An 11303-nucleotide genomic window follows, 5' to 3' on the forward strand; every position below is an offset into this window, starting at 1 on the left:
CCAGGCAAAAATATGGAGTGGGTTGACACTTCCTTCTTCAGGGAATCTTCCTGGACCAGGGATCAAACCTACATCTCCTGCATTGGCAGGCAGATTCTTTACCACTGAGCCACCAGGGAAGCCCAAGCTTTTATATACAGAATGGATGACAACAAGGTCCTACTATATAGCACAGAGAACTATATTCAATATCCTATGATAAAGTATAATGGAAGAGAATATTTTAAAAAGAACTAGATAGATAGATAGATATAGATAGATATACTACTGAATCACCTTGCTGTGCAGCAATAGTTAACATATCATAAATCAACTGTACCTCAATAAAAATCTCTATCCTGTCAAAGTTTAGTGACTATAAAATCTTTTAAGATATCAAAGTACTGTTCCAGTACTGATGCTGGATTTTTTTAAATACAATTTATTATGTTGAGATTTTCCAATAATCAATAAGTGAGAATAAATATCATTTGGGGATTGAGAATTACAAAGCCAATTTTTTATCAAAATCATCTCAGTTTGAACATTCCCATCATCAGAGGTAGAGAAAGGTAACACTGGAGAGATTATCTTCTCACTATCTAATTTCAGATATGAGAGCATTAGGCTTAACGGATCCTAAAATTATCTAGCTCTCAAATACTTGCATGCTCTAATCATTAATCAAGCAACTGATATTTGATGTAATGCTCTCACTGCAAACTGTAAACATTTCAAAGCAACTTTCAGAGTCAGTAGAATTATGAACCCAGTGTTCACAGACATCTGCCAACTTGTACTATTTCATAACTATCATTAGGGCAATGTGTACTGTTTTATTTAGCCAGATCATACAAAACTGAAAAAAAAAATCAAGCATCTTTATTTCTAACAATCTTGTCATAAACTAGAAAATAAACCAATATTTAAATGAGATCACTCAAAATGACCTTACAAGTTTCCGGAAGTTATAAATAAATAAATACATATTTGACATATTGATGTATTTATATTGATTTTTCCAAGAAATTAAATTATTTACTTCAAAATCTCTTATACCTGGCCCAGGAACTTGCACTGTCCGTAAAGCTACTGCCACTTTTGCTCCATCTAGTGGAATACTGATTTTGGCTTAGTAATAACAACATATACAAAAACAAGCTCTACCTTCTGCAGGCAGACAACATTTGTACTGCTATTTCCTACTGTGAAATGACATTTACAAATCAATCATTTAACTTAATTTCTTTTTAAAACAACCACACAACCAGAGACTTCTGTAAACACAATGCGGTGGATTTGAAAGAACTAAATACGCTACATGTTTTACTTTGCAAGAAGTAAATTACTTCAAGTAATTCAATAACTCTATTGAATAAGCACACAAACACAGACTTAATAAGCACAAGGAAGCTTCATTCATTCAGGAAGGACAGTGTAAGAGCAATCTCTGAAGTCACACCATTAAGAAAAAGTCTATTGATGAGGTTTCTAAGGTAAAAGTTAAGAGGACATGAGGCATTCTCTCTAGCAAAAATAACTAAAATAGCAGCAGGTTTTTAAAATGTATTTTGTTTGCCTGGGATGTTCTTTTCATAATTTTCTGTTAATATGACTATATTAATATTCACAGTAAAATACCATTATTAATATTACATAAATGAATATATATCTTATTTAGGAGAATGAATAAATATTTACTAAATTTCATCACCCCAAATGGCAGACACTCATTTGTTAGAAGTTTGATGTTGCCAAAAACAGGATCAACTCTGCTACTAAAGTCTAGTATAAAAATGCAGTACACAATTTTCCTTTATTCTCTAGTCCTACCTGAAGGAGTCAAAGAATCTCAAAGAAGTTTAACTTCCTTTTAAGTTCTGCTTTTTATTTATTAATTTTTTTTGATGAATTGAAACTTTCCTGTCAGGAATGGAAAATGACATGGCAGCCACAGCCAATGAAACTGTAGATACATCTGGCGCAACATCGCAGATATGGTTCCACGGTTAAAACTGGCAATGACTCATACGTATTAAAAGGGGAGTGTCCCCAACTCCTTTGAAAATTTACCTGCTTAAATTATACCTCCAACTATTGCAATCTGATTTATAATCTGCTGTTTCAACAGAATAAATGAACCCATTAAAAACAAACATACTATAGGTATTTATATCAGGAATAACATTTCTCTGGGGAGGATGCAATTTATGGAAGCAGAAACACTGGAGGGAGTAACAAATTGAAGTCCCAGTTTTCAAATGAAGGATTGGAAATTGAGTTCTGCTTCAACAAGCAAGAAAAACAAAAATAAAAGATGTGATTATTTTTCACTCGTTAGCATGTCAGTCAGTAGCAGGATGTTTCACAAGTTTTAGCTAGATTAAAAAAATGGATTTAGTCAATATTTCATTTTATTTTGTATAGTCATATATGCAATTAACCAATAGAAAGGCATAGTATCGGCAGATGATACACTGCATTTAACTACGATAAATACGCATGCTTGTCTATAACTACAGGACTAGATTCTTACTAAGAAGTCTGCCTACTGGATTCTAGAAGAGGAAAACAGATGCAAGTCTGCCCAGAATCTGGTTCTTAGGACAGATGGACATTTATTACACATTGTGGGCTGTCTGACAGGCTTGTAAACAAGGTACAATCTTGTCTCTGTTGAATAATTTTCCTTACATAAAGATTTGAAAGATACACATAGATCTTTTCCATCAATATGGTAAGTATGCTACTGATCTTCAAGCTACTTTGACTTTTATGTTATAATGAAACTGAGATCCTCAAATAAACATTGTCTTTCCTCAAAGTCTGCACACAGCATTTCCATTACATGAATGGCAAAGTGGAAAAATATGTTCAGGGTTTCACTTTGATTTCCCCAACTATTTTTGTCAGAGACCACATGCCTATTTGGAATTACTATCCAAACTATAATTCCTCACAAAGGGATTAACAAATAGTATACTACCATTTTTCTTGCAATTATGTATTTTAAGGACATGGCAAGCCCCTGTTGCTGGTGTAGAAAATGAAATTAGTCCCTCGGAGAGGGTATGATCAACGTCGTGATAATCTACCCTTCAGCTGTTAACGATCTGTACAAGGATCCCCCTTGATGCTGAGGTTTTGACTGAAATATTGTTCTAAGAGTTTCGGTCAAATCCCCCTTCTCATCTTGTGCTGAAAGAGGATTGCAAAGAGTGGATCCTAAGGATCAGCTTTCCTTCTCTGCTTATGTCTGGGAATTTTTGTGTTAGCAACACAATAAATGAAAACATTGGGAAATTTCATTTCCAGATAATCTGCTTTGCTGAGATCTTTCAGACAAAAGCCTGTGAAAGATAAAATTATTTGTAAAATGTACCAAGTTATCCACATTTCATAATTTAAAACTGCGAACAAAAAAGAGAAGTAAGGTGCTCTTCTCATTCAAAATACAACTATAAAAAATAGGCCCCAAATTCAAGTTCACAACCTTTTCCCTTTCTTTCAAAGGGCACCAGAGTTCACAGCCTGTGCTAGCTTAAGGAGTGTTATGAGGAGTGGGACGTGAAGAAAAAGAACTGCAGGCTTATCCCTGAAGGACTGGTTTGTTTTATTTTCTCTTTCTCTCTCCCCATTTCCCTTATATTTGGGGGTTTCTTTTTTAGCAGAAATATTACTCCTTGGGTATCTTGTTAGAATTCTGTACCTTTTAATCACAGTGTTGAAGAGAAATAGAGCACTGAGGATACAATTTACATTTCTAGTTGTTACAATATAATAAGAGAACAATCTAATCTCACTTGTGACCAAAGTCAAACTTAAAACAGCTAAATAATGAAGCATTCATCCGATTTGATGTCTCCGAGTTCTTTATAAATTCATTCCAGCTCAACAAAATATGTGATGCATAATCGTTCCTACAGGGCACTTCTCAGTTATCAGGTTATTTTGACAGTTCATCAATTGTTCCATTTCCATAAAACTATACACTCAAGTTTCTCAGAATAAAGTATTATAACCGAGTATTTTTCAATAGTCAAATATACTTGTCCCTTGAGTATGCTGAATATAGCTTTTGTTCACTTCTGTTTAAGGGAGGCATGAAATAAAGGAAATTATGTATAATTGCAAATTCCCAATTAGAGTATTCTGGAAATTGAAAATAATTTGAGATATTATTCTCTGATTCTGACAGCAGTATGCAACCATATGAGTAATTTTTCAGAGAATCACTATTCTGATTATCATTACTATTATTTTATAACTATTAACCTATCTTTTTCATAGTAATATTTATGAAATAAATTTTGCCTTTAGGTTTACTTTCTATTTACAATTTTATGCAATTATAGGAAATGATTTTACCTTTTCTCAGCTATCTTTAAGTTCTTATTTTATTTTTAAAAAATCCACCTTGGTTTCCCACTGGGCGGTTCATGCAAACATTCCAAAGCAGTGAGCACTGGTCAGAAGTGAAGCTCTTAAAACAGTAAAAGAAGCAATGGGTGGGAAGCAGGAATGAGAACATTCACCAGTAATACAAGGCACAGACTTCTGAGGGACTCTTCCCTCACTCTCTCCTCTTGGGAAAACTCTTATACACTGAAGAGCCCTCTCCATTCATTGGTACCTCCTCTAAACACATTATAATTTATTCTTTCTAAAAAGTAGTAGAGCATTCCTTATTTTGGGGTCCCCAGGTGGTGCAGTGGTAAGGAATCTGCCTGCCAATGCAGGAGACGCAGGAGACAAGGGTTCAATCCCTGGGCCAGGAAAATCCCCTGGAAGAGGAAATGGCAACCCCAGTGTTCTTGCTGGGAGAATTCCATGAACAGAGAAGACTGGTGGGTTACAGCCCACGAGGGCTCCAAGAGTCAGACACAACTGCATGAGCACACTAACGCAGCACATGCAAGAGACTTGGGTTCAATCCCTGGGTTGGGAAGATCTCCTGGAGGATGAGCAAATGCTAAGCCACTCCAGTACGCACTGTTTAATCCCTTCATCCTCAGACTTCACCAGCAACATAGCACTGTAAGAATGTGAGATTTAAAATATATTCTGCCGTATCTCTACAAATGATCCAATCTCATTCCTATACCTAGAGTCTATCATACAGAGTGAAGTAAGTCAGAAAGAGAAAAACAAATACCATATATTAACACATGAATGGAATCTAGAAAAATGGAACAGATAAACCTAGTTCCAGGGCGCAGTCATAGAGACACAGACATAGAGAATGGACATGTATACATGGAAGGGAAGGGGAGGGTGGGATGAACTGGGAAGTTAGGACCGACATATATAGAGTAACATCCATAAAACAGATAGCCAGTGGGAGCCTACTGAATAGCACAGGGTGCTCAGCTTTGTGCTCTGTGACGACCTAGAGCAGTGGGATGGGGGTGAGGGAGGCTCAAGAGCAAGGAGCTATATGTTGCTGTTCACGTAAGTGATTCACATAACTGATTCACTTCTTTGTACAGCAGAAATTAACTAGCATTGTAAACCATATTCCACTAAAACACACACACACGATTATTTTGTACATCATTATAGACATAGGAGTTAAAACTATGAAGAACACCTTTTTTTCCCCAGTTACATGCAACCTAGCAGGAAGGGCCGGTGGTGGGGGCGGGCAGGAGGGCTGGGGCAAACAGGTGAGCTTAATACCATGTGACAATTCTATTATAGTGTAGGCACAATACTCCACAGTGATTTCAGTCCATAGTGAAGTGATGCCTAAAGGAGGGTTGGAAAACAGACAAGACTTGCTGAAGAGTATGACTCTTCATGAGAAGTCTATATTTAGACTGAAGAAATGAATGGGAGCTGGCCACTTGGACGACCACATGAGACATCTGGGTGATGGCAAATACGGAGCAAATGGCTACTGCAATGGGGGAAGAAGAATCAAAGGACCTGAAGGCAGGCTGGACAGACAAAGGCCTCCATAAATTAAGGAAGAAATTATCCTCAGGCCATAAGGAACCTATGAGGGAGTTTCGACCAGATTCACGTTATGGAAACATTTGGCTGCAAATGAAATAGGACTGCTGCTGCTGCTGCTGCTGCTGCTAAGTCGCTTCAGTCGTATCCAACTCTGTGGGACCCCATAGACGGCAGCCCACCAGGGTCCTCCGTCCCTGGGATTCTCCAGGCAAGAACACTGGAGTGGGAAATAGGACTAGAGACAGAGATACCACTTAGGAGACCACGGTAGTAATCTAGAGCTTTGTGTGACATTGATTAGGGAGATTGCTGCTGCAGGTGAATTTGCCTGAGGCAAAATTAATTTCCTAGTAGATAACTCAGGCCTGGGACTAGGCTAAAACAAGTGAAGCAATTGCCTTGGGCACAAAATTCAAGGAGGCACCAATAAATTCAGTAATCACAATAAATAATACTTAGAGCAGTATTTTCAGTAACAGATGTAAAACATTCAGAATGAACAAAACATCGAACATTTAATCAATGACCGTAACTGAGTTCTTTGGGAATGTATGTAAAAACAGACCAATCCCCTATACAGTGGGTTTCTTCTTCATCTTACCTGGAGAATTTAAGTTCATTCGCTCACCACAGCTAACTAGCTAACTCACCTCGGAAGCTGAGACATAATGCCGGCTGACAAAGATGCCAAGGCATCATCCAAACCACCCAGTGGCTTCCCTTTGCGAATCCAGCTGATAACCAGCTCAAGCAGCATCAAGGAAATGAACAATGGAGTTGCCTGCAAAGGAAATTACAGAAGAGAGATGATACTGTGCTTGGTATGACATTCTTCCAAGTTTCCTGATTAGTCATTCCCGAAGTAGGAGGCCCAGAGTGACAGTTCATAGCAGAACAGGTATGAACCTATCCTCAATTATTTCCTCCCAACAGGCAAAGAAATCTGTTTATTTCAGACACACACTAACAAGGTGCTCCAATTCTATCATCCGATTTGGACACAAAATATAACCATGGAGGCTTCCCTGGCAGCTCAGTGGCAGAGAATCCGTCTGCCAGTGTGGGAGACATGGGTTCGATCCCCGGTCCAGGCAGTTTCTGCATGCTGCAGAGCAACTAAGCCTAAGTGCCACAACTACTGGGCCTGTGTTCAAGAGCCCAGGAGCGGCAACTACTGAGCCCAGTTGCCACAACTACTGAAGCCTGTGTGCCCTGTAACCTGTTCTCCCCAGAGAAAGAACTCACGGCAATAAGAACCCTTCACACCACAACTAGAGAGCAGCCCCTACTTGCAACAAGAGAAAAGCCCACGCAACAGTGAAAACCCAGCACAGCCAAAATAAATAAATATATTTTACAAAGAACGAAATACAACCATAGATGTAACCACAATAATTCAGCCAAGAAAATAAAGATTAGGCAGGACATGCTTCAAGGTCTAGAAAACACTTTTTAAAATAAGTGCAATAATCATAAATCTATCAATACACTACAAAGATAAGGTCCACTGTAAATCACTTTCCTTAAAGATGCACATGATTTTTTTCATATTAGAATGACAGGAATCACAAAATTGAAATTGTAGGAATACACACTACTATATAAAAAATATACAGCTAATAAGGACCTACTGTATAGCATATGGAAAACTCATCTCAGTACAGTGTAAGACCTATATGGGAAAAGAATCTTTAAAAGAATGGATATATGTATGTATAACTGATACTCTTGGTGGTACAGCAGAAACTAATCAACACTATAGATCGATTATACTCTAATAAAATTTTGAAAAAAATTGAAACTGTAGGAACAAAAAATTTTGCTTCTGAGTAGTTCAGAGAATGAGATCATTTTAAACATTTTAGACATCTTCAAGTTTTATTCATTCAGTTTTCTCTTATAGAAAAAAAATCATCTGTAATTGATGACAAATATCAGGCTAGGTTTGATGTCATAATACAAAATAATAATGATTTACAAAGACGTGGGTACCACATTCTTTCCTTAAAAAATCAGAAAGGGGTAATATAAAATCCTGAAAAAATTATGGGATTCTCTCATTTGAAAGTTGACCATGAGTACTGAAATTTTCTAAACCCAAAGCCTAAGACCATATTTTCTGATGTCATTTTCTTTTCTATTTTTGGTCTGAACTAGTAAGTGTTTTAGGAACAACTCTGACAGGGTGGGGAACTTCAGTATTCAAGTTCTAATTCTGGATATTTCCACTTCCAATCATAGCCAGGAACCAGAAGTGAAAAGTGCCTCTGAATACTTAGTTTCAAAGAAAACTTGGTTTAAGTTCAAACTTAGGAAATCAGGGTTGATCGCTCAGCTGTTAATCCATTCTTCAGAACCACCCTGCTTAAAACAACAACAACAAGGACAAAACAAAACAGGAAATCATTTCCTGGGAGGTGGTAGACAAGTTTTCCTTTAGAAACAAAATTGTTACAAAGTTTACTGATACCACATAACCATTGGATACTGAACTTCTAACAGCTAAATTTGTAATGCCACTGTGTCCAGGAAAACTTTTTTAGTTTTATCAGATCCTGGAGTGACATTTCAGGGAAGAGAAATTTAATAGGAAGAGATGGTTATGGATATTGTACAGAAAATCAGTTCAAGTGGAAATTCCACTTTTCCCTCATGCTTTGTTTTGAAACTATTTTTATTAGAATTATTTGAAGAATGGACATGAATGAAACCCCACACTGTGTTTAAGTTACTTGTTATTAAGAGAAAAGCAAGAGCAGCCTCTTCCCAGAGAGCCTCACCTTCCGTACATAATCAGGCACCTCTTCCAGGGTTTGGAATGACGTTTCACTGGGCTTCATCACATAAAACATCATGCGAATCCCCTGGGAAACCGAAACATCCTGTTGGGCTTCTGGGTTCTTCATCTCTGCCCTTGTCTGACTCCCAGCTGGAGAGTATTTGTGCTTCAGTGGTTGAAGCCAGAGGCTGAACACAGAACGAGCTGTGCTGCACGGATCAAGCCCTCTGTCAGAGAGAGACCCGGGAGGAACAAAGCCCCACAGAGCAGAGCCGACAGCAGAGTCTGTGCAGACGGTGTGTGACGAGGCAGAGAAGTACAAGGATCAATCAGGAACGAGTTCAGAGTTCGGAGGGCGCTGACCCAGAGGCCGCCCACGCTCGGGAGGGGCAGAGGAGGAACGGCTCCTGCCCAGATCACAGATAAACAGTGGAGTTTAGCTGCAGGTGGAGTAATTTATCACTAAAAAAGAGAAACAAACAAAAAACCCACATGATACCTCCTTGGAGAGAAGGAACAAAGTGATGGCAAGTGAAAGTTCGTTCTGAAAAAGTGGGTGGAAATTCAAGATGCAAATCACATGAGGAAAATATTATACCTGTTTTTCTCTCCCTTTGGAAATTCACATTGGGCTCAGGTTTGTAGTCTCCCGACAGTGTCACATTTCCTGAGAGACAAGGTGTTCTGATCTCAGGTAGTTAAGACTAACCTCAAAAGCCAATAAGCACCAAATATATCTTACTGGTGACTGCCTGTGTATTCCTGCATCTGTATCATGTTCACATCTGAATGTTTGCAAACCAGTTTAAGGGCATGCTGACTAGTCACATCTGTATTCTTCTTAGTGCTAATGGGGATTTGGATTGAAGCAGCAGTTAAGGTGTTGCTGAGAGACCTTATCTCTGTTTTGCAGGAGGAGCATGGGTTGTTTGTGTCACTTAGGTAGGCTAAAAGGCACTTAACTGCATCACCAACAAGTAAGTGAAGCTTTCCAAATCAGTCCTTCACCTACAATAGGCTATGGTCATCCTTTGACTCCCACCTCATCTTTCGAAAATGTTTGCTGCTGTTGCTAAGTCGCTTCAGTCGTGTCCGACTCTGTGCGACCCCATAGACGGCAGCCCACCGGGCTCCCCCGTCCCTGGGATTCTCTAGGCAAGAATACTGGAGTGGGTTGCCATTTCCTTCTCCAATGCATGAAAGTGAAAAGTCAAAGTGAAGTCGCTCAGTCATGTCCAACTCTTAGCGACCCCATGGACTGCAGCCTACTAGGCTCCTCGGTCCATGGGATTTTCCAGGCAAGAGTACTGGAGTGGGGTATGTAGATGTAATTAGCTTATTGACACATGACTGTCCTCAGAGAAATAGACACTATAGATAAGCAACAAATAAATTGCTACCCAGAGACACTATTAACATTTGATATAATTAGTTCCACTATCATATGACATGCTTATTACTAAAAATCACTGCACTATGCAAGTCTGTACAATAAAAAACCATTTATACATGTATTGACTTAAAATATACAACATAAAAGCTGCAAGTTCAATTTTATTTGGGGCAAAATGAGGACAATAGCCCGGGACACAGCATTTCAGATAGCTCTAAGAAGTTTCTCCAAAGAGGTAGAGGGAAAGGTCAGTATATATGTGATTTTGATGAGGGCGACCACATGCAATCAAGCATATATTTTTTGCAGAAAGTTTCTGCTACTTTCAGGAAGCTCATTGCTAGTCACAAGGAGCAGATGTAACCAAGGAGTTTAGTGTTTTTCTAGAATGAGGAGTATAAGAATTGGGCTTCTAAAAATATCTATCTGAAGACCTGTTCTGCCAGTTTTCCCAGAGCACAGAGTGCCTCATTTCTGCTCTCCACCTTGAATTCCTTGCAGGGGGTGATGAAAATCATCAGCTGCAGCAGCACATTATTTAACCCTTCCAGAGGTGCATGGCAGGTGCCAGTTTGTAGCCGGCACATGTTATATGATGAAGAAATGCATGAAAACGACAATAAATATGGTATTTCATCATGAAAAAGATCTGACCTGACCTTTGTTTGTGGAAGCTAGTCTTGGAAGACTTGCCCGCTGTACTATGGAGTATGAAGGAGGCTTATCCGAAACCATATGGCAAGCTGTGAAACCAGAGATCTGGATACAATGGCTCACAACACTGAGTCAGACTTGTAGACAGTGGCAGATGATTAAGGCACGTGCATGTGCATGCATTTTGTGTCTCCCTAAGCTTTTCTGTTCTATGTATTGCCCCCTCTTTTAAATCTCTTCTGCCTCTGCTAGGTCCTTACCATTTCTGTCCTTTATCATGCCCATCCTTGCATGAAATGTTCCCTTGATATCTGTGGCAAGAATACACATTAGAATTATACCAAAAAGATCTTACTGACCTGGATAACCACGATGATGCAGTCACCCACCTAGAACCAGACATCCTGGAGTGGAGTGTGAAGTCAAGTAACGTTTTTTACGTTTCTTATGAAGCATTACTACCAACAAAGCTAGTGGAGGTGACAGAATTCCTGCTGAGCTATTTAAAATCCTCAAAGATGATGCTGTGAAATTGCTGCA

The 11303-nt window shown here is 38.8% G+C and overlaps 1 protein-coding gene across 7 annotated transcripts in view; it reads right to left on the reverse strand.

Annotated features, from left to right (window-relative positions):
- The window catches only part of AGMO (alkylglycerol monooxygenase), a 504195-nt gene extending 495159 nt beyond the window's left edge, over nt 1–9036 (reverse strand). For all 7 annotated transcript variants that reach the window (XR_009600465.1, XM_060414948.1, XM_060414949.1 and 4 more), the window contains exons 1-2: nt 8718–9036; nt 6588–6718 (exon numbers count right to left, since the gene is read on the reverse strand). Coding sequence is in view for 6 of the 7 variants with exons in the window: in XM_060414948.1 (XP_060270931.1) it covers nt 6588–6718; nt 8718–8843 (257 nt within the window). In the remaining variant the exon portion in view is untranslated. The remainder of the gene's footprint in view (nt 1–6587; nt 6719–8717) is intronic.
- Nucleotides 9037–11303: the final 2267 nt, after the last annotated feature.

The sequence above is a fragment of the Ovis aries genome, chromosome 4 (genome assembly GCF_016772045.2).
Source record: "Ovis aries strain OAR_USU_Benz2616 breed Rambouillet chromosome 4, ARS-UI_Ramb_v3.0, whole genome shotgun sequence".
Lineage (NCBI taxonomy): Eukaryota > Metazoa > Chordata > Mammalia > Artiodactyla > Bovidae > Ovis > Ovis aries.